Below are 24,746 nucleotides of genomic sequence, written 5' to 3' on the forward strand. Positions count from 1 at the left end.
ACCTAATTAGACTAGAATACAAATTTCTTATCATACTCAAATACTAATTAGTAAAAACATATTTACATAATAATTAATAAATAAATTCATTGTTGTCCAAGTCATTGGCTCGACTTGTTCACCAAGTAATTTATTCCATGGAAACCAAGTCACGTGCTCAACTTAATAAACAAGACACGAACTCATCATAGGCTCGATGAGTCGGCCCAGCCCTCCTCATTAACTCGAGGACGTGAATTAAGTCCAACAATCACCCCTAATTTCCGACTCGAAAATAGGTGGATCTTTGTCTCCAAACTTGTCTACTTTGACTTGACTTATTTGAACCATGATCTTGACCTTCTCGGCTTTCACAACCATATTGGTCCTCATCATCTCGGTCTTGACTTATTGGAACTTCTCTTGATCCATGACTGTGTTCTTTCGGCTCTCCCGAACTCGACCAACTTCATGACCTTGTCCCCGACCATTCGCTCGGTCGTATGAACTCACACATCCACTCCTTTGGTTGCGATACTAGTCAGCTAATCAAGCGAACACTAATCTTCCTTGATCTTCTTTTGTTTCCGAATCACAACACGAACACATCGTTCAAATCAAACCTTGGTAAAAAACAAAAGGTAAATTAATTAAAAAGTAAAATATATAAAACTACGCGTATTTAAAAAAATAGTGTAATTAATTAAAAAGTAAACTTTAGCTTTACATTTTTTTTTTCTTCCTGTTTTCTCACTTAATTACAAATTTGTTGTAATATAGTGGATTGTTTTATCATAAATTTGTATGTTATTAATTAAAATAGAAGCCTTGAATTCCAAAGGAAAAAGCAAGTTATTAACTTGTGAATATGATTGGAGGATAATAATATAATTGTCAGAAAAATAGAAATTTTCACTTGTTAAAATATATTTTTTTCCTAACCTTTGAATAAAAAAAATTAATGTTAGATTTCTTTTAACCTTTGTTGTTTTTTTTATGGGACTTGAATTCAGGTACTCCTCATCTCAAACTCAGGCGTTCAAAGGTTTTGCCTTTTTGTCGATGAATTATGGAATTTTTACATATATCCCCTCTTTAAACTTGTTAATTACATATTTCCCTAATGCAAAAACCTTAATTGCATATATCCGCAATTACCCTTCTACCATTATCAAATTACAATACGAAAGAAACAAAACGTTCATTCTATTCTGATTTTGCTCCATTATGCTTCCAGAAGAGAACTACCGGTTCCATTAACGCCTCCTTCAGTTCCGGCGATCACGTAACCATCGGCGTTCCAGCAGCATCCAGAAGAGAACGGCGTCTCCTTGTTCCATTGACGCCTCCTTCAGTTCCGGCGTCGACCTCCGTAACCTCCGGCGTTCCAGCAGCAACATCCGTCAAAGCTCCGGTAAATCTATAATACATTTGAGATTCCTTTACTCCGGCGTTCCAGCAGAAACCTAAGATGGATGGATGGATGGCTTCGCATTAAATTGTTTGAATAACTATTAATTAATCAATTAATTATCAGGCTGCCGATTTTTTACTCCCATGTGATGTTCAGATGCTTGTGTGATGATATAATAATTAATTAACTTTTGTAAGTATATATCAACTATTATTAAATCTTATATGTAAATTTGTTCATTAAGGGTAAAATGGTCATTTATTTAGTTAATTTAAATGAAATGGAGAGATATGTAATATATGTGGTTTAAGAAGGGGATGTATGTAATTAAATGTTTAGCATTAGGGATATATGTAATAAAGGAAATTATGGAGAGGATATATGTAAATGCCCTATGAATTATTACCTCATTGATAACTTTAAACATAAATATTATATATAATTTCAAATATATAATATTTGAAACCTTCCACTAGGCAGGAACGCAGGTCAGGGAATCGAAAGTCTTTGCAATGTAGTAGCATTCAGCAAGCGCTTGCGGTGTGGAAAGATGGATCTGGTTTTGCTGACTTGGTTCTTTCTCTCTTTGATAACGTTGGGGGAAGCACTTTTTCTAAAAGAGAGGCGGGAGGGGAGGATGGTTCTGAAAAAAGCCTCAATATTAAACAATGTCTCAGGAAAGTCAGGGATGGTCATTTCACAGCTGCCGTCAAGGTATTATGCTCAAGTGGGGTTGCCCCTCTCGGAGATTCAACCATGAAAGCCCTCATTGATAAACACCCAGTGGTGCCGCCTCCGTCCTTGCCTTCTAGCTCTGTCGCCCTGCCTACTCTCTCGGTGGATGGGGACTGTGTGCTTAGATGTATCCGATCATTTCCTAAATGGACCTCATGCGGGAAAGACGGGATGCGGGCGTAACACTTGTTGGACGCTCTTAGTGGTGAGGGATCAGTGACTTCCATGGGTCTGCTATCAGTCATCACTGAAGTCGTCAACTTATGGCTAGGGGGTCTGTGCCCCAAGGTGCTCGCTGAGTTTATTGCTTCGGCCCCCCTTACCCCTTTATTAAAGCCGGATAATGGAATTCGGCCCATTGCTGCGGGGGCTATCTGGCGTAGGTTGGTTTCTAAAGTGGCTATGAAGATGGTTGGGAAGGAAATGACTCAGTATTTAGGGGACTTTAAGTTTGGGGTTGGGACCCCTAATGGGGCAGAGGCGGTGCTTCACAGCGCGAACCAGTTTCTTAACTCCTTTCACGCAGACGGTTCTTTAGCTATGCTTACCGTGGACTTCTCCAACGCCTTCAATATGGTCGACCGCACAACCCTTCTCCGGGAGGTTCATCATCATTGCCCGTCTATCTATCTATGGGTCCAGTTCCTTTATGCCCAGCCGGCTAGGTTGTACGTTGGTGATGACTGTACAGGGGCTACTACTGGGGTTCAGCAGGGAGACCCCCTTGGGCCCCTCCTCTTTGCCTTAGCCTTACACCCTCTTGTTCTCCGGGTACAAAATGGTTGTAACCTCCCATTTCATGCTTGGTACTTGGATGATGGGACTATTATTGGTGGTGCCAACGAAGTCGCTAAAGCCTATCAGCTCGGGAGGGTCATCATTGGGGCTTCAACTTAATATTAAGAAAACCGAGGTTTTTTGGCCAACGTGTAATGGAGTGAAAGTTAAAGATGGACTTTTCCCTAGTGGGATTGGTAGACCAGAGAGAGGGGTAAAGCTCCTTGGAGGGGCTGTTAGTCGAGATCCCTACTTTATTAAGGAGTTGGCGAGGCGGAGAGCATATTGTGCGGTTGATTTTATGAAACTCTTACCTTGCATTAGGGATCCCCAGAGCGAACTCCTCCTGCTTAGGTCTTGCATGGGGGTTGCTAAGTTGCTTTTTGGGTTACGAACATGCCACCCCATATGATGGATGATGCGGTATCCTGTTTTGATAAGGGGCTTCGAGAAGCCATCGAAGACATAGTTGTATGTGGAGGCTCGTTCTTTGGTGATCTTCAATGGCGACTTGCATCTTTACCGATGCACTTGGGGGGTTTAGGCCTTCTTTAGGCTCATGATGTTGGGGTTTATGCTTTTGTAGCGTCGATGGCTCAGTCTTGGAAGCTACATAATCACATCTTAAGGAATAGCGGAGTTGTCGACCTGGACTCAGACTACGTGTAGGCCCTGGAACACCTAAATGACGCTCTCCCAGACTTTGACATTGGCGGTTTCTCTAATACAGACACCGCCCCACCAAAGCCTCAAAAAACTTTGGCGAATGCCCTTTTTGGCAAAATCGCTCAGAGCCTGGGAGAAGTTTTTGGATTGTCCCCCGACAGAAGGCGGTTATTGAATGCTTACAAGGTGCTCATGCCCAAGATTTTCTGACCGTTATCCCGATTGATGGCTTGGGCCAAAGCATGTCTGCGGTCGAGTATATGGCCATTCTTAAGTACCGTTTGATGGTCCCAATGTACCCAGAAGACGAAACATGTCCGATCTGCCGTAAGGCTTGCCTGGATAAATTCGGAGAGCATGCAGTTCATTTCAAGGAGATGTCTGGGTTCAAATACCGACATGATTGGGTGCGGGACGTTCTTTGGGACATCTTAAGGCGAGCGGGATATCAGCTAAAAAGGAAGCCCCCGTAAACTTCCTTACCACGGAAGGGAGATCCACTCTACGACCGGCAAATTTGCTCGTCTTTGGCTGGGCCGGGGGAAAACACGCTTGTGTTGACCTCACAGGGGTATCTCCTTTAGCTGGTTTGAGGGATAATGAGTTTGTAGCTGGGCAAGCAATGAAAAGGGCTGAAACGAAGAAGGTGGAGAAACATGCTAAAACCTGCGAAGAGAACCAACATGTTTTTGTTCCTCTGGCTTTTGATACATTTGGCTCCTTGGCACCGGAAGCTATCCGTTTCCTAACCAGGGTCCAACGGGTTGTGCATAACAATGTGTCGACTCCAAAGGGGCATGGGTATGTCTTTAGCAGGTTAGGGTTTGCAATTCAGAAAGGGGTGGCGGCGCAGCTTGTTGCCCGCCTACCTGCTATGTTGATATAATATCTATGTTTCTATATAATGAAAAATGAGTTTAATCCCAAAAAAATTTCAAATAATATTGCCAAAAAAACACACAATTTATTAATTTGATTATAAGAAAAACTATGCAATGCATCAGCTTTATATTTGACTAATTTTGATTATATAACTAAAAAGGATATTAAAGTATAAAGACTTAGATCATAATTAATCAATCTATTTTGACTTTAATGGTAGCCATTAGCCAAACTCTTTTGTATTATCATTATTATTATTATATAAAAGTTGGTTTTTGTATTTATATAATTTTGAATCCTTGCTGTTTTCAACTTCGAATATTGATCATGTCATGTTCATTGTCTTTAGCATTAATTCCAAAACACTAACGAAAAAAATACAAGTTTTGATTGAATTTTGGAAGATGATGATCTCATTTCTTAACAAGAAAACTGTAGTTAAATGATATAGTTTTGTTCTAAGTCATATATAGTATATTATCTTGTGGCATATGTAATGATGCCAATAATATTCTTGGATCTATTAAGTAAATGAGTATAAAGAAACCTACATCAGAAACATTGTAAGAAAATTATAAATGATGGATGATTAGAGAGTTCACAAGAAGCTAGTGATGACATTAGCATTAGGAACGTTTTCTGTCGGTTGGATAAATGGAAACGAAAGTGTGTCACATGGGTACCTAATATGAACGAAAAGGTTACTCGTGTTTGGTAGGGGCGTGTAAAAATTGGTATGTATCCGAAAAGGGCAATAATCGGCCTGAAAACACGTTAATCTGTCGGTTGCATACTAGTCTTAAAATATGAGTGTTTTTGGTCTTTTTTCCTATCCGGACCACAACCTTTCTAAAGCCAAAACCTTGGAGTTGTTTACACACAACATGTAGAAATGCATATCTCTGTAGTTATATGCTTGTGAAACTAACTCACTAAGACGATGATTAGGAAACCAACAATGATTGCGCTACCTATCAACGCATAATGAGGAGTACGTCATAAAAACCATCATCACTTAATGAAATTAATTCGATGTTACTTAGTAGAAGTTATTCTTGAGTGAAAGTTATCATGCAAACTGGTAGAGTGGTAGTTAATCAATAATAGAACTATTAGAGTGTCAATAAGGTCCACCAACCCAACGATACTCATTGAAAATCGTTGGAATTTGCTTTGTAAAATAGTCGGATCTTTAAATAAAACATGAGTTGAATCCTTCAAGCGTACCCCAACTAAGAAGAATACATAAATTATTTTATATATAAAAAAGTGTACATTTCGATGGATGTAAACTTGGTTTTTTATTATCGGTGTGCTAGTTTCATTGTTACACTTTTAAGAGGAAAACAAACACAAGTTGTGTATGAAAGAAGAGTATGTACAAATATGACAACCAATATATATGTTAATCACCAATATAAAAGCTCTGGGTGTCGACTGTCAACTGTACGCAATTAATGTCTACAAAAATATTAAATAACTTAATGCATTGTGCAGTAAAACAAAACCTTAAGGCAACTACTAATTTTTTAGATGATTTGGTATTTTGGTTTGTTTTTTTCTTTGTGTTTTGCGTAAAGGTTAATGATGGCAAGAAAGTTGCAAGGATGCTTGTTGAATAAAATCATTATTCAGGAAAAGCTTATGAGAATTTTTATGGCTTTTAGTAATTATTAAAACGATAAACTAATTTACTCCTAAATACTTTTATAAACCACCTATATATACACTTTACAGGATTTAACTCATCACCTCTATAATAGAGAGGAGACACCTTATGACCACACCATGTCCCTTGTGGACACGTATATGGGCATTAAGTTTGTGGGTTTATGACCACATATGCTCAAGGATAAGGATTGAAGATCTTAGAATATTAGTGTCAAACCTAGAATTGCAATTTAGTTTTTTTTTTAATTGATAATTTGTGATAAATTTGATTGCAATCTAATTTATTATGTCTTAACAATGTAAGTTTCGTACTAGTTAAGGTCATGGATAATCTCTATGTAAATCACTTTTAGGTTAAATTATTTCAATAATGCTTTCAAAATCTTAATCGAATAATTTAGAAGGAATAAACGAGTATGTAATGTTTGTTATGAATATAACTACTTGTAAGGAATTATTACAATGTTTAATTGAAACCGCAAGATACTTCATTAAAGAGTGTGACATATCGCAGTTAAATGTCTAGTAGTTAATTTGATTAAGTAAGAAACATGTAACAATAGTTTAGTTACTTATGGTGATCGGCGTCTATCAACTATAACTTGCATTGTTGATTGTCATGTATTGTTGGTTGCTACTTGTTGTTGATCATGCAGTCGCTATAAATTAGTTAGTGTTGATCATGCAGTCATTGTTTTTGTTTGTCTACTAGTTTCGAGTTACGATCAATTACTGATCAACTCCTACTTATAGATCAATAAATTAGCTATACCAGAAGCAGGTTTCAAAATCAAATTAGTCTCAAACAAGTTGAGTGTACACTCCGCAACTCCTAATCCATGTTGATGTTTATTCTTATTTATTTTCGTTAACTATATCCCAATTATATGAATTGCATTTGTGACACTAAAATTAGCAACAAAAATTTGCGCATTAATAATATACTATTTGATACGTGGACATATTTTTTTACGGGAAAATTTGTAAAGCCATTGAAGATTTAAAAAAATTGGTTATTAACTATAAAAGTAAAATGTATTGAAGTTTGACCAATAACCAAGAAGTAGTTCTACCTAAACAGCTTGTGTTCGTGGGTTGACGAATTAAACCCGACACGAGCCTAAAATTGTGTGACACATATGAACCTGAATACGACACGTGTAGTGGTGTTTTATGACATTAACACCACTCTTAACACCAGGGCCGGCTTCGAAAAGAGGAAAAAAATTTTTGGCCAAAGGCGAAAAATACTTTTAGGCCTTAAGTGAAAGAAACATTTTTTTTTGTTTAAACAATTTAATTTAAAGTGAGCTTATTTAGTTATGATTTGAGTTGTGTAAAAAACTTGTGTTTAAAAATAAACATAAAAATGTTTCAACTAAGATTAAAACTCACAACCTCTTGGTTAGATGTCATACATCTTTGCCACTAGACCAACCTAGAGGTTATAAAATTATGTTGAAACATTGATTATACATAATTTTTTTTCATAAAAATACATATAATTTATTTTTTAAAAAAATCGGGCCTAGCGGGGTGTCGGGCCTGTGGCCGTCGACTACCCGGCCACACCCCTAGGCCGGCCCTGCTTAACACCCCCACCCCCCCCCCCACCCCCCCAAAAAAAAAGACCATTTATATATTACCTACAAGGTTTTAAGTTTATATATTTTTTAAAACAATTTTGTTTAAACTATGCCATTTTATTTATATAACTCATAGAAAATACCTAGATAGTGTAAGTTATCACATAAAGTGATAAAACACATTTAACAAAACTAAAAAATAATAAATGGGTCAACCCACGAATACATTAGGTTAACATGAACACAACCCGTTTAGCTAAACGTGTTCTCGAGTCCAAGCCACAATTGACCCAATATGTTAGACCAAACCCGAACACGAACCCACAGATTTCGTGTTAGGTTCGTATCATATTAAAACCTTCACATCTAGAGTTATCACAGCATTGTAGACGTGAATCATGTGCAAATGATATTCAGTTCAACCCTTTCCTATGCCTTAACTTTAACTTTATCATATCAATATTTATTTTGCAGTATTAACTATTAAGCATATTATTATCGGCTATAATTAATATCTACACAAATATTAAACAACTTAATTCATTATACAATAAAACAAAAGGTTAAGACTTAAGAGTTAAGACCACCCGCAAAGAGTGTCCTTGGATCAATTGTGAGATCACCCGTATAATGTTTTCGATGCACTTGTCTGTAGCAGTTTGGGTGTGTGTGTTTTATATTTATGTTTTTGGTGTAAAAATTAGTAATGACATGAAATTGTACGAATGTTTGTGCATCATCAATTGGGAAACATTTATAAGAGTAGTGGAGAGTCGTGGCCTTCAAAAACTCTCCAAATATTGTGAAGAAAACGTTGGATGAAGTAAATGATGGGACCAAGGAGAGAAGCCATCCAATAGGGATGAGAGTTGGTGATGATTTGGACGTTTTTCATTACACACAGTGTAAGAATGTATTGCTAACATTTATGGCCTTGATGGATTTTATTACTACAAATGCTCTAACGATTGACAGCTTAGTACATTTTAGATTTTTTCTAATCAATGTGTCTAATTATTTATTATCTCACTTAATTGTGTAAATTACTTTTAAGATTTAAATATTTTAATGGTACTCAAAGAATCAAGAACGAGTATAAAATTTTGTTAATTGAGCGTGTACCTAAAAGATGTTTTTGTTTTATATATGCATGGAGCCACTAAAACGTTTAGTTTAAGTGACAAAATGTTTCGTGAAAGAGTGTGCCAAGTGGTTATTACAATGGTTGATAGTGAATTCAAATACTACCACCAATGACGACCCTATCAACTGTAGCTTGGCTACCGTTGATCGCCCTATCATTGTCGCTCGCCCAATTGCTATTAATAGCAGAGTTACCATTGATAATGCAGTAACGTTTATCGATCGATTAATTTATACCCGTTGCCATTTTCTACCAGCAGTAAATGTATTGAAATTAGATCAATAACTAAGAAGATTTGACATTTGTTATAGCATCCTAGACGTGTAACACATGCCAATGATTTCAACCCTTTCCTCACGTTAATTGGAATACACGTCACACCCACTTGAATGATATCAAATCAATCCCATAACTATTTAACTTGAATCCAGATTTGCATGGTAAAGACAACAGTGTTAAAAATTGCTAACCTAAATCTTACTCTTTTTAAGCAGGACCAGGTCAACCTTTATGGGCTCCCAAAGCGGATTCTAAAATCGGGCCCTTTTTCATAATATTTTTTTTGCTTAATAGTCCAACACATGGAGGTATTATGACACATTGTATACGATTTCTAAAAGACATGCAATCACACATATTAGAGTTTGAGTGAGTTTTAGTGAAATAATAAATAAATAAACCTTTAAAATATATTAAATATGTACTCTTCTGATCAAAAGTCAAAACTGACAATTTACCAAAGTTAAACCCTAATCACCTATTAAGATCCAACTTGTTAAAGGCAAAAAAGATATCACAAATGAAAAAGGGCAAAAATTCTTTATCCCAAAACTTTTTTTAAAAATGTTGACAAGACCAAAACGTATAGTATTCAAATAATCGAAAAACTATGTACGATTTTAGTATATAAACTAAAAATTTGGGGCCCCTTAAACGTGTGGGCTCTAAGCGATAGGTTTTTTTTTATATCGTCGAGCCACCCTTGCGCATTAAGTTACGAAGGCCGTAAGATATGAATGAAAATGTCTCAACAGGTTGCATGGTTGGACAAACAACATAGGCAGTTTTCACAGCTTCCTTCATCGGAAACCCCGGTTTTCACTTTGAAGATTTCCTCAGTTTCGTTATTTGATTTTGATCATAAAAGCGAATGGATCGTGGGTTATATTAATCCGTTAACTTTAGTTCTGTCCTATTATATATAACTTACCCTATAAAATTTTATGTAATACCTCTTCACTGAGAAATGTTATAGCTATACAAAAGTTTGTGTATATTCATATTTATCTATGCAATTATTGTCATTCTCTGATCAAGTAAAACAGAGAAGTAAGCAGAGTCATAATATTTTCCCATCAATTCAAGGCATAACAGAAAACAGTAAATCCAAGTTTGGTAACACATTACTTACATGTAAAAATGAGGTTTTAGATACTACCTCTAGTCAAATGCATAAGGGTCATCTGCATACGGGTTCAACGATCCTTCTGTGAACAGATCGCCTATATTAGGATTCTGTTGACTCGCTCCTTTCATTCTCTGTTCAATATACACACGTTAAACAAGTACAAAACATTATCTATTCCAACACACAATGAGTTATAGTTATATTTTTATAAGTTTATAATTACCTTAATAGCTTCTCTAGGGGTATTGGCTTTTGGTGTTTGCCTCTTGTTGTTCTTTGAGTCCTTTTAGAAAGTAAAAACAAAATGTTAATACGTATTCACATTAAGCATATGGGTGCGACAAACAGGAGTACCATAATACCTGAAACATGATTGTACTTTTTGTCTTTCGCCTCTTGATTGTTGTGCCGTGGGATGTTTCAACTTCATATTCACGGTGAGTTACCTTTTTGCTATGTTTGGGAATATTGATAACATTTCCTGGTTTATCCTTGTCGGCTTTCTTCAAAATGCTGGTTACGGGTGATTGTGTTGCACTTACGTAAGGCAGATCCTACAAACAAGAAAAAGTCAACTGAGATCATACAGATATGATGTAAATATTTTATGCGGTTTTTGTGTATCATGTAACAAATACAGGCCTTTCGTGATGTCACTTCTTGTTCTTCTTGAGGCTTATCACTCATTACTTTCCATTGCAACTGCAGCAAAGCCTTCTGTCTCTCCTCCTGTGATAAATTAATACCATCTGGATTACACCTGTTGGGATCCGACCCGCCCGTTTGACCACTTTGCCCTTGAAGATCATAAAAATGAACTATACATAATTACATACCTTGTCCTTTTGGAGATTAAGCTCTTCTTCAAGATGCCTACACTCCTCTTCATGTTGAGATCTTAATTCCATTAACTCAGCTTCGCGTTGATTCTTGAGTAACCTTGTTCTCTAGATAAAATGTGAAGTAAGTAGTTATGCATTCATTATGAATATGTCTTCAGCCATGGGTAAAGATCTAAATACCTCTTTAAGTTCGTTCTCAGCCTGAACTTGCATCTTTTTTACCACTTTAGCATGATTAGATTTTAGATCCGCTTCCTTCTTATCGTTCTCCTGTCGAATACTGTTAACCTGCAAAATGAGCACAAAAAGGTTTAATTAATAATCACTATTAATCTGCTTTAAACACAATAAACTAACAGCAGTTGTATCCTATTTACTATACATACCAAAGCAGTGTGTTCTTCCTTTATCTTCATCAGTTGCTGCTTTGAATCCTCTTTGCATTCCAAAAGCTTTTGGTCACACTTCTTTTCCATATCAAAAATTGCCTTATCAGCCTGAGAAATATATAAATATATTCAAGAACAATTTGAAGATATTAATATTGGTAAACAGAAGGCAATAAACATCTAACCTTTTCCTTCTCAAGCTTTATGCATTCCTGTTTTTCTGCTTCATACCTCCTTCGAATATCATTTATAGCCTGATAAAATTCATTCAGTTTGCCACATCATCTCAATGGTTTATACAGGCACAAATACATGACACTATGACAGTATAGCTTACTTGGTCATTCTTTTGAGAGATTTCCTTCAAATGCTTTGATAATTCTAACTGCTTACTTCTTAACATCTCATCGTATTGCTTCTTAGATTCTGCCACATTACCTTCGGCTTCAACAAACAGCTTCTGAGCCTATAGATAATTTCATTGCACATGAATGTCATATGTATCATGATAGAGTACAGTTTGACCATAACTTGTTTTGACTTATTACCCGACCCGGCCCACCCGTTTTACCAGGCTTATATAAAAGTAAAACCTCTGCTTTTTGATCTTCCAGGAGTTTCTCTCTTTCGTTAAACTCCATAACAGCTTGCTCCTTCTCCTGTAGTAAGTTCCGAAGCTGATTAAGTTGTTTCTCCAATGAGTCTACATTCTCTTCATGCTGCAGAATCTGCTTTTTCAAAGAATCTGATTCCTCCTTTGTTTTATCTATCTCTGATTCAAGATTCCTGATGTTCTCTTTATTCTCAGTTTCAGACTCCGAATGCTTTAGCTGAAAGTCTTGCTGCGTGTTCAACAACAAATACTGATTAAGCACATAATAGCATGCTGATGATTATCTAAGAATTAGATACGGGTGAAGTGTGCACCATTTGTATCTCTGATAATCGAGAAGCTTCAGATAAAGAATGAATTTTCTCTTCCAAAGTGGTAATCATGTTACTCATCTCAGCATTCTTTGATAGAAGTGTTTTTGCTTCAGACTCTAACTTCTGAACCTTCTCTTCTGCCAGGTGGCATTCTTCTGCGTGCTGGCTTATTGTAAAATTTAGATCATTCTGGAGCCTACTGATCTTCTTCTCCAACTCTCGGTTGACCAACTGCAATGCATCATTTCCTGATGTGGTCTTCAAGAGTTGACCATGAAGACAGTCAAAACGCTGTTGTGCCTTTTGCGCTGCAAGTTTCTTTTCCTGTTGTGCTAACTCGAAGCAAGAAGAAAAGAGAGCATCCACTTTACGAACCTTCTCCCAAAAGGCTAGACTCTGTTTATCCAAATCTGTAAGCTTAACAGTCATCGTTTGCACAAAAGTTTCAAGATTTTGGTTCTCTTGCATTGATTTGTCTAAATGTTCTGCAAACTTCTTGTTACTGGCTGTAAGATCAGTATTCTCTTTCTCCTGTTTTTCACATAGTTCTTGCATGTTTTTTAGTGTAGCTTCCTTTGATACCAGCTCAAGTTGTAGCTCACTCAATTTTGAGGTCAAACTTTCTATGGTTGATTTGTTAGAAGCTGCAATCTCTTCAAAGTTCTTGATTAGATTATCTGCAAAATACAAATGAATTTAAATGTAAACAATTGAAATCTTACTTGTGTATCACACTAACACAGGGAAGGAACAAAAATTATCTTTAAAGTTATTGTACCTTTTTCACTGATGAGATTGAGAACTTTGTTATGTTCATCTCTGAGTTGTTTCTCTGCATTTACTTTGTCAATGTTAAGTTCCTTCAGCTCTTTGTCACCTGCAAGTATATTTAACATTCAAAATAATGAACAGGATTAGGAAAAATGCAGCCCTAATGGGATTCCCAATATAATTGGCTGTATAACAAGAAAGATTAAACTTACGAGTCCTAACAGTTTCTTCAGATGATTCCAGCCTTAGAGAGAGAGACTTCATCTGTCCATTCAGATTGTCTAAAGCTACTGAAGTTTCAGACAGCTTACTTTCAAACATGACTTTGTCTTTCTCAGCTGTACAAGCAGAACCAAGATAGTTACATCCGTGGTTATCTCATTATTTAAAAATCAAGGATCAACAACAAGCCTCTTACCATTGTGAACCTGATCAGCTAAAGTTTGTAAGGTTTCAGTGAGTTGATCGCATATGGCCTTTGTGGAGGAGAACTTAGACTCTAGTCCTCTCCAAAGTTTCTCATCTTCTCTATGCTTCACTTTAAGCTTTGCATTATCATTATAAGCATGCTGCAACTTCTCTTCCAACACATGAATATGGTCTGATAACTTCTTAATCTTAGAATTCTGTATCCATTGCAACTTATATCAGAACAGATTCCATAGCAAAAACACAAATATAACACACATGCACATGCTCCAAAGGTTTCATGGAAGCCTTTATTTCAAACAACTTATGCATAGTAATGGTAGCAATATCCAACTATTTCTTGAGTATCATGTTCCACTGATCGAGTTGCAGTATTTTATCCAAAGTTAATCTGTTTAGGCTCTCCTGCATGCTCATATCCTCTCCACTCTATTCTAACTTTTTATTTAATATAATGCTTTTTGTTGATCATTTTTTCAGAAAACATACACATATATACATATGCATATTCACACACTAATGCACTATTACACTTCACTATTATACCAAAGCCTTGAACATTATGAAACAGTCAATCATCCTTCCTTCCAATTGATTGATTGAACTCTAGTTTTATTACAAATCCGCAATAACTTTCATACAATTACTATATAGGCTAGATTACTCAAAAACAACATCATATTATAATTATGATTATAATAAACTACATTTATAACGACGCGCCTACCAAATCAACACAGAAATACACATAAATACATATTCCACGTACTTATCAAGTTGCAGTATACTGTCAGATGTTTATCTGTTCTAGGCTTTCCTGTATACTCATATCCTCTCCACTCTATTCTACCTTTCGATTACTATAATGCTCTTTGTGATCAATTTCTCAGCATTCATAGTTTCATACACATAAATACCTATTTACACACTATTACACTTAGCCTATTCCAATACAGCCTTCAACATTATGAAACAGTCAATGATCCTTCCATCCAATTGAACTCTAATTTTACTACAAATATGAAATAGCTTTCATACAATTACTAATTTACTATTTAGGAATGCTTCCATTTGCTTCAACACGATTCCTCATAACATAGGCTAGATTACTCAAAAACAACATCACATTACTGGCAAACTACATTTATAACGGAGCACCTACCAACGTCAACACAGAAAAATACATTCATACGTTCAAATTTACTGCAACAGGCGGAAATGTATATAGACAGAGATATATATATGTTCATCATACCGCTAGGTCAAGATCAGTTTTAGGCTTTCCTGCATGCTCATATCTTCTCCGTTCTATTCTACCTTTTTATTTAATAAAATGCTTTTTGTTGATCAATTCCTCAGCACACATAAATATAAATACCTATTCACACACTATTACACTTAACCTATTCCAGTACTACCTTGAACATTATGAAACAGTCAATAATCCGTCCGTCCAACTGAACTCTAATTTTACTACAAATATGAAATAGCTTTCATACAATTACTATATAGGAATGCTTCCATTTGCTTCAACACAGTTCCTCATAACATAGGCTAGATTACTCAAAAACAACATCACATTACAAGTAAACTACACTCATAAAGCAGCACCTACCAAAATCAACACAGAAACATACATTCATACGTTCAAATTTACTGCAACAGACGGAAATGTATATAGACACATATATAGATGTTCATCATACCGCTAGGCCAATATCTGTTTTAGGCTTTCCTGTATACTCATATCCACTCCACTATAGTCTACCTTTTAATTAATGAAACGCTTTTTGTGATCAATTTCTCAGCATCCATAGTTTCAAAACCATAAATACATTTTCACACACTATTACACTTAACCTATTCCACCTTGAACCTTACGTAACAGTCAATAATCCTTCCGTCCAATTGAACTCTAATTATACAAATACGCAATAACTTTCATACAATTCCACCTAACATACGCTACATTACTCGAAAACAACATCACATTACAACTAAACTACACTTACAACAGAGCACCTATCAAACTCAACACATAAACACACATTCATACGTCCAAATTAATTATAACAATCCGAAATGCATATAAACAGAGATACATAAGCTCATCATACCGCTAGGTCAAGATCTGTTTTCGACGACGCCTGCTCTTTCACCAATTTCTCTGTAAGCAAACAATACGAGTTACGTTAGTTACGTAAACACATTACAAGTCATTAATTAATCAATCTCGAACGCATTCGTTCAATTACCTGCCGCGAGCTTCAGATTAGCGAAACTACCGGTTGAAGTCGAACCACCGGAAGGCTGGCGTGAAGATGTATTGAACGTTTTGGCAGGTACTGGACTAGCCGATGATGATCCTAACAAGTATTTGAACCGATCGAGGCTCTTCATGCCTGATAATCCTGTTAGTTTGCTCATTTTTGGATCGAATCAAACCCTAGAAATTGTGTGTGAATGATTACAGGCGCGAAGTGGTTGATTTGAGTGGTATTTATAGGTGGAAATGAAGGTGGTTATGAAGGTGACGGGTGGTGATCCGGTGTGACTCGCTTGACTTGTTACTGTGTACCTGGGTTGTTAGAAATTTGAAAGTCAATGTAATTGGTTACGTTGATGTCATATATTGGTCAACGTGGTCAAAAGGTGAGAAATATTTTTTTTTATTTAATGTGGAGGGTCTCAATTGTAAAACTATTATGTTTGGGGATAAGTTTAAGGTCGATTCCTTGACTATTGTGAGACTATACCCTCGTGATGAGGAACTGGGTGGAATCTGTAAACCCTCACCCATGTCGGGTTCGAATCTGGTATTAATGCTTTGATTCGTTTCTTCACCCTAGGGCGGGCTGTTCATAAAGCTCGTGGCTTGAATCTCGGGCTTGTGGCTCGTTCGATAAAAGCTCGAACAAAACTAACTAAAATACTCGATTTGAAACAATCTTAACTGAGCTGGCTCATTTTTGTAACCGAGCCAAAATCGACTATGGCTCGGCTTGTTGTCTCGATCTTATACTCGTTTAACTTCAAAATCGTGCTCAAACATACCTGAGCTTCCTCATTTAATTTTGAGCTCGAGCTCGAAACCACCCTGTAGGGAGGATATCTCTTGTTTCAAATTCTCATGAGGAAGTGAAAAAACTATCTTGGGTTGTTTGTTTCATAATTACAACAAAAAATATGTGTTTAAAAGGAGTTTTACTTTTCAAAATAAACAAGAGTAAATTGCATTTTTAGTTTTGGCTATTATGGTTTTTCTCATATAGCGTGTTTGGCTGAAAATGAACGGCTTTAATGGGTCAGGAAATCTCACGATTGTCAGTTTGAAAGAGAATTGATGAGGTGAAAGAGTGGTGGCAGTCGGGAAGAGGGGAAGACTATGGAAAAACACAAACATAAATTGTGGGGTTTATTCCTTTGTCGACACAGCAGCAGAGAGGGTTTTTATTGTGCTCCATTTATTTTGGTGTTTTGTTGAAGATAAGAGACGTACCAGAGATCGATTCATTCTCTCGTTGGTGATACCTTTTACTCGTTTAATCTTTTGTATTTGGTTCCATATACTTGACGTTAGTTTGTACCAAGTATATGATGATTTGTGTATGCCTCTAGTTTTACCTAGAGAATAACTTTGTATTGCTATTATTGGTGATAGTGGATTTGAAGCGGCTCTAGTAGTCCCGTGGTTTTTACTCTCGCATTGAGAGGTTTTCCACGCTAAAATTATTGTGTCATTATTTACTTTTAAATTACCCTATTTGTTTGCATCCTCATTGGTTCATTCGGGTCGGGAAAAAGTTTAGCCAAACGAAGATTAATTCCGCACTTTTTGTTTACCGTTCGTGGCTAGGTGGTCGTTTTTCCCAACAGAGTGGTATTAGAGCTTCGGCTCTTGTTCTTGGGTTAAGGCTTGTTTGAACGATGGAAGCTAATACAGGTAGGATGGTGAGTTTGAATGGTTCAAATTATCATGTTTGGAAAGGCAAGATGGAAGACCTTCTTTATGTGAAGGATTATTATTTGCCTGTTTTTAGTACCGATAAACCTGAAAATAAAACTGATGAAGAATGGAATATTTTGCATCGAAAGGTTTGCGGGTATATTCGGAAATGGGTTGATGATAATGTTTTGAACCATATTAGCGGGGAGAGTCATGCTCGTACTCTATGGACCAAGCTTGAAGAGTTGTATGTATGCTCGGAAGACCGGGAACAATAAGTTGTTCTTGATTAAACAGTTGATTAACTTGAAATACCGTGATGGAACTCCTGTTATTGATCATTTGAATGTTTTTCAGGATGTTATTAATCAGCTTGCGGGTATGGGTATTAAGTTTGTTGATGAGATACAAGGTTTATGGCTTCTTAGTACGTTACCGGATTCTTGGGAGACTTTTAGGACATCGTTGTCCAACTCCGCAGCTAACGGTATTATTACTATGGAATTGGCTAAAGGTAATATTATAAATGAAGAGATGAGAAGAAAGTCACAAGGTTCCTCTTCACAGTCAGATGCCTTGGTTACCCAAAGTAGGGGGAGAAGCCATAGCAGAGGTCCGAGTAATAGAGCAAAGCACCGCAGTAAGTCCAAAGCGAAGTTTGAAGAATATGAGTGTCATCACTGTGGTAGAAAAGGGCACACAATAAAATATTGTAGGCAACTGAAAAAGGAGAACAAGAAGGTTAACTACAACAATAGAAAGAACAACTACAATAATGTAGGTCCCCCCGCCCCGGGGCGTCGCCGATCGATACGAGATCCACACGAGGTCTAGGAGTGCGGAATCCTCCTAGACTCGTTTATGGTGTAGAAGACGAAGAACACGATTACACATAAACACATACACGAACAAACACACGAATGGAATAAACACATCTGCAGATCTTTTATAATAATCAAAACCACGTTACATACCGAACATAAACAGAAACAAGGCCGACCCGAGGTGAGCTCTACCTCGGGTCGTCCCACACGACTCTCACTCTCGGTTTCTCTCTAGACAATTAAACTGATCACCAAACACTCTAATTTTTCTGAATTCTCAACTTAAACACGACACACACATATATATATAAACTTCGCGGGCTTGGGCCTGTAGGCGAAGTTGTTATAACTTCGCCTATAGCGAAGTTATTCTAACTTCGCCTATGGCAGAAGTTGTTACAACTTCGCCTATGGCGAAGTTGTCCTAACTTCGCACTACGTTTTCGCTTAACAGAATTGCATAGCGACGGTCACAAAATGCACCAACAGACTCCCCTTTGACCGTTGCTCTCAATTCTAACAAACACAAAAGATCATCTGTTACAAAACATGCACCAACAGACTCCCTCTTAACTGATGATCTTCTGTTTGCTCTTCAACCAGCCGTGTCTGAAACTGTCTTGTAGCTTCACAAATCTAACAATCACCCAGCGTCTTCCATATCAGATCTCCCCTTCAGTGTAAGCTTCTCCGACAATATAGATTGAGGTCTTTGAAATGCATGCATCCCCGTGCCTAATTGATCATCTCAACCAATCACGTGAGTCCTTCTGACTTCACCAACACGTGAAGTTCTTCTAACTTCACCAACACGTGAAGTTGGGCTCCCTCCACAACTTCACCAACACGTCGGCATACGATAAGGTTTAATCTTCAACTACTCAACATCAAGTGATCAATTTCATCACAAAACCACCTTGACATAATCTAACACACATGACCATTAATTAATCCGAAGCATCTTCAATCACCAGGGATAACGATCAAGAACATAAACACTTTAAATCCCGATTAAATCCAACTTGTTCCAGAATTTTCACTCTAATAAATAAGCATCACGTTTCAGGATCCAATTCTCGAACGCCTTGAAAATAACATAAATAATATGCTCTGACCGCAATCCAGTAATGACGAAAACCTTCAGTTCAATTTGACTTTCTTCAGTTGGTCAACCTCGAACAACAACTATTTCATTGCCTACAAACACCCAAATATGTGTCAATATCCAGTTTCAATCAATATCCCATTCACAACCTCAACTCCAAATCCAGAGTTGGCACGTATTTGTTCACACGTAAGACCAAGAGATAACAAGTTTCACTCGTTGACGGAACAACGTCTTCGGTCTCACAATAATCGTGTACACCTGGCCATACAGACGAAAACTCCAAACACTCTTTTTTTTTTTTAACTTCGCCTAAAGTCAACTTCGCCTAAAAGTCAACTTCGCCCCTCCTTAACTTCGCCTGTCCATAACATCGCCTGACAGATAACTTTGCCTGAGATAAGCGAACTTGTGAGGTAGGCGAAGTTGTGAATAACTTCGCTTAACCTTATATCTTCGCCTAAACCCTAAAATTTAAGCGACAACTTTGCCTGATCCCCATAACTTTGCCTGCGGCGCTGATCGGCCAGAAACGCATTAGAAACGTGCCAGAAACACCAAAACGCAGATCTCGAACCATAGCATAAGAGCCTAAGGCTTTGATACCACTTGTAGGTCCCCCCGCCCCGGGGCGTCGCCGATCAATACGAGATCCACACGAGGTCTAGGAGTACGGAATCCTCCTAGACTCGTTTATGGTGTAGAAGACGAAGAACACGATTACACATAAACACATACACGAACAAACACACGAATGGGATAAACACATCTGCAGATCTTTTATAATAATCAAAACCACGTTACATACCGAACATAAACAGAAACACGGCCGACTCGAGGTGAGCTCTACCTCGGGTCGTTCCACACGACTCTCACTCTCGGTTTCTCTCTAGACAATTAAACTGATCACCAAACACTCTAATTTTCTGAATTCTCAACCTAAACACGACACACACATATATATAAACTTCGCGGGCTTGGGCCTGTAGGCGAAGTTGTTATAACTTCGCCTATGGCAGAAGTTGTTACAACTTCGCCTATGGCGAAGTTGTCCTAACTTCGCACTACGTTTTCACTTAACAGAATTGCATAGCGACGGTCACAAAATGCACCAACAGACTCCCCTTTGACCGTTGCTCTCAATTCTAACAAACACAAAAGATCATCTGTTACAAAACATGCACCAACAAAGAAAGATGATGGTGATGAAGGAACTTCTGAAACTAGCACTGCCACCGAAGAGTTTTATATTTGTTGTGATTATGATAGGGTGAACATTGCACGTGATGATCCGAGTTGGGTTGTTGACAGTGGTGCTACTTGTCATGTGACATCACAAAGGGATTTTTATTCGTCTTATACTCCTGGTGATTTTGGGAATATCAAGATGAGTAATAATGGGCTATGAAAGATCGTTGGTGTTGGGGATGTTTGTTTGAAGTTTGATACTGGGATGGATTTGGTTTTACACAATGTGAAACATGTTCCGGATATTAGACTTAATTTGATCTCCGCGAGCACATTAGATGATGATGGTTTCCACAGTACCTTTGGTGGTGGAATTTGGAAACACACTCGTGGTTCGTTGATCGTGGGAAGAGGTGAAAGAACTTCAAAGTTATACATGGCACATCCAAAGATTTCCAGAGACTCGGTTAATTCATTGACGAATTCTGATGCGACCGATATGTGGCATAAGAGACTTGCTCACATGAGTGAAAAATGGATGTCTATTTTATTGAAGAAAGATGCCTTGTCCGGTGTGAAAGATGTTCATTTGAAGAAGTGTTCTCATTGTATGAATGGTAAGCAAAAGAGAGTTTCTTTTCATAGTCATCCGCCTCATAGAAAAGAAAGTATACTTGACTTGGTGCATTCAGACGTATGTGGTCCTATGAAGACTAGAACACTTGGGGGCTGCTTATATTTTGTCACATTTATAGATGATCATTTGAGGAAGGTATGGGTTAGTAAAGATCAAGTATTTGATGTGTTTAAGCAGTTTCATGCCCTAGTTGAGAGACATACTGGGAAGAAGCTCAAGTGTGTTCGTACAGATAATGGAGGTGAATACATTGGTCCTTTTAATGCTTATTGTAGAGATAAGGGTATTCGACACCAAAGGCCACCTCCTAAGACACCACAGTTGAATGGTTTAGCAGAACGGATGAACCGAACCTTGGTTGAAAGGTTTAAGTGTTTGCTCTCACATGCAGGGTTGCCTAATTCTTTTTGGGGAGAAGCTTTACATACAGCGGTACATGTTATTAATCTTACTCCTTGTATTCCTTTGCATAATGATGTTCCAGACAGGGTTTGGAGTGGCAAAGATGTTTCGTATTGTCATTTGCGGGTCTTTGGATGCAAAGCATTTGTGCATATCCCCAAAGATGAAAGATCAAAGCTTGATGTGAAGTCTAGACAGTGTATATTCCTTAGTTATGGGCAAGATGAGTTTGGATACAGGCTATATGATCCGGTTTCAAAGAAGCTTGTTAGAAGTCTTGATGTTGTGTTTGTGGAAGACGAGAGTTTGAAAGATATTGAGAAGACACGGGTAGTTCCTCAGTATATTGATGATCTTTTTGATTTGGATCCTATTCCTACTCAGCACTCTAAGCCACATCACGAAGATGGTATTCAAAATGACGAACAACATGGTACCGATAATGTTGATAATCAAGAGCAGGTGGATTTGGATGAGGATATTTATCCCGAGTTACCAGTAGATATGCTTGCATTTGTCCCACTCAGGCGGTCTACGAGAGATCGTCAACCTTCTACTCGTTATTCAGCTGGTGAGTATGTCTTACTCACTGATGGGGGAGAGCCCGAGTATTACAAAGAGGCCATGGAACATAAGCAAAAAAGAGAATGGTTTGAAGCCATGCAAGATGAGACGAATTCCTTGTATGAGAGCAACCCCTTTGAGTTAGTGAAGTTGCCTAAGGGCAAAAGAGCTTTGAAAAACAAGTGGGTCTACAAATTGAAGACTGAAGAACATACCTCACGGCCTAGGTACAAGGCAAGATTGGTGGTCAAAGGGTTCAGTCAAAGAGAGGGTATTGATTTTGATGAGATTTTTTCTCCAGTTGTGAAGATGAGTTCCATCAGGGTGATCCTTGGTTTAGCTGCTAGTCTTGATCTTGAGGTTGAGCAAATGGATGTCAAGACAGCGTTCCTTCATGGTGATCTGGATAAATAAATCTATATGGAGCAACCTGAAGGTTTTCAGGTTAAAGGTAAAGAAGACTATGTTTGTAAACTTCATAATAGTCTTTATGTGTTGAAGCAAGCACCGAGACAGTGGTACAAGAAGTTTGAGTCAGTTATGGGGAAGCAAGGCTACCGAAAGACTGCGTCTGATCACTGTGTTTTCTTTAAGAGGTTTGGTGATGATGATTTTATCATTTTATTGCTTTATGTTGATGATATGTTGATTGTTGGAAAGAATGCGGAAAGAATTGTCCAGCTGAAGAAAGAGTTAAGCAAGTCGTTTTCTATGAAAGACTTGGGGCCAGCTAAGAATATTCTTGGCATTCGGATTACTAGAGATAGAGCTTCAAAGAAGTTGCACATGCCACAAGAGCAATACATTGAAAAGGTGCTTAGTAGATTCAAGATGTCTAAAGTTAATGTGGTTAGTACACCTCTTACTCCCAACTTTAAGTTAACTGAAAAAGATTGCCCTACTTCTGAGAAAGAGATTGAAGAGATGGATGGTGTTCTATATGCATCAGCGGTTGGAAGCTTGATGTATGCAATGGTATGTACACGGCCTGATATTGCCCATGTAGTTGGTGTTGTTAGTCGGTTCTTGTCAAATCCGGGTAAGAAGCATTGGGAAGCAGTTAAGTGGATACTTAGATATTTACGAGGTACTTTCAAATTGGGTATAACATTTGAAAATGGGGAGCCGATGCTTGTTGGTTACACAGATTATGATATAGCAGGAAATAAGGACAACATGAAGTCCACTTCTGGATATTTGATGTTATTTGCAGGGGGAGCCGTGTCAAGACAGTCAAGACTGCAAAAGTGTGTTGCTTTGTCTACTACCGAGGCAGAGTATATGGCAGCAACAGAAGCATGCAAAGAATTATTGTGGTTGAAAAGATTTATGCAAGAGCTTGACTTTATGCAACAACGCTACATGGTTCTTTGTGATAATAAAAGTGCTATTCACCTTGCTAAGAACTCTATGTTTCATAAGAGAACAAAACATATTGATGTGAGATATCATTGGATTAGAGATGCTATTGAAGACAAGTTGTTTGAACTTGATAAAGTTCACACCGATGATAATTGTTCCTATATGTTGACCAAAGCTTTGGCAAGGGAGAAGTTGAAGATTTGTTGCTCACTAGCCGGGGTGGTGAGTTCTTTCTCATAGACAAAAAAGGGAAGATTTGTTGGGGTATTTTTGCCCATGAGAAAACTCGACAAATATTTATCCTACATGGGTTATTATTATATAGTAATATTAATAAAGAAAGAAAACGAAAATTAGTCTTCTAATTTAGTCAGATGCTACACAAACCAATTGATTTGGGTTGGGCTCTATGTGCACAACTCTACGTGGGCTCCAAAGAAACAATAATATATAAGAGGGTTTTGGTTTGTGATGATTAATCCTATAGAAAAACACAAACATAAATTGTGGGGTTTATTCCTTTGTCGACACAGCAGCAGAGAGGGTTTTTATTGTGCTCCATTTATTTTGGTGTTTTGTTGAAGAGAAGAGACGTACCAGAGATCGATTCATTCTCTCGTTGGTGATACCTCTTACTCGTTTAATCTTTTGTATTTGGTTCCATATACTTGACGTTAGTTTGTACCAAGTATATGATGATTTGTGTATGCCTCTAGTTTTACCTAGAGAAGAACTTTGTATTGCTATTATTGGTGATAGTGGATTTGAAGCGGCTCTAGTAGTCCCGTGGTTTTTACTCTCGCCTTGAGAGGTTTTCCACGCTAAAATTATTGTGTCATTATTTACTTTTAAATTACCCTATTTGTTTGCATCCTCATTGGTTCATTCGGGTCGGGAAAAAGTTTAGCCAAACGAAGATTAATTCCGCACTTTTTGTTTACTGTTCGTGACTAGGTGGTCGTTTTTCCCAACAAGTAAGTCAAAAGACTTCATTGTGTGTTCGTTCCTCGTCTAATCATTAAAAATCTCAAATCATTGACTCCATAACTTAATTTTATAATGTTCACCATCATATTAACACTATTTCATTCATAATAA

General features: G+C 37.4%; 1 protein-coding gene across 1 annotated transcript; it reads right to left on the reverse strand.

Annotated features, from left to right (window-relative positions):
- Window positions 1-9,744: 9,744 nt before the first annotated feature.
- Window positions 9,745-16,073, reverse strand: LOC143529473 (synaptonemal complex protein 1-like). The gene is made up of 16 exons (XM_077025257.1): window positions 15,876-16,073; window positions 15,738-15,787; window positions 13,610-13,817; window positions 13,404-13,529; window positions 13,199-13,297; window positions 12,421-13,097; window positions 12,087-12,335; window positions 11,831-11,959; window positions 11,679-11,747; window positions 11,491-11,601; window positions 11,285-11,392; window positions 11,099-11,209; window positions 10,905-10,991; window positions 10,625-10,816; window positions 10,486-10,545; window positions 9,745-10,393 (listed from the first exon to the last, which is right to left on the reverse strand). The coding sequence occupies exons 1-16, from the start codon at window positions 16,045-16,047 to the stop codon at window positions 10,295-10,297; spliced, it is 2,547 nt and encodes an 848-aa protein (XP_076881372.1). The 5' UTR covers window positions 16,048-16,073; the 3' UTR covers window positions 9,745-10,294.
- Between the last annotated feature and the right edge of the window lie 8,673 nt (window positions 16,074-24,746).

The sequence above is a fragment of the Bidens hawaiensis genome, unplaced genomic scaffold (genome assembly GCF_021521415.1).
Source record: "Bidens hawaiensis isolate Kalapana, Puna unplaced genomic scaffold, B.hawaiensis_p1.1 tig00008556_1, whole genome shotgun sequence".
Classification (NCBI taxonomy): Eukaryota; Viridiplantae; Streptophyta; class Magnoliopsida; order Asterales; family Asteraceae; genus Bidens; species Bidens hawaiensis.

What these genes read in the sequence shown, in the direction of transcription:
- LOC143529473 (XM_077025257.1), bottom strand. Translation starts at nt 16,047, where the DNA reads ATGAGCAAACTAACAGGATTATCAGGCATGAAGAGCCTCGATCGGTTC. An exon ending in CAATCTCATCAGTGAAAAAG is followed by an intron (nt 13,098 to 13,198) that starts GTACAATAACTT and finishes TGTATTTTGCAG; the next exon opens with ATAATCTAATCAAGAACTTT. An exon ending in CTGAGAACGAACTTAAAGAG is followed by an intron (nt 11,210 to 11,284) that starts GTATTTAGATCT and finishes CATTTTATCTAG; the next exon opens with AGAACAAGGTTACTCAAGAA.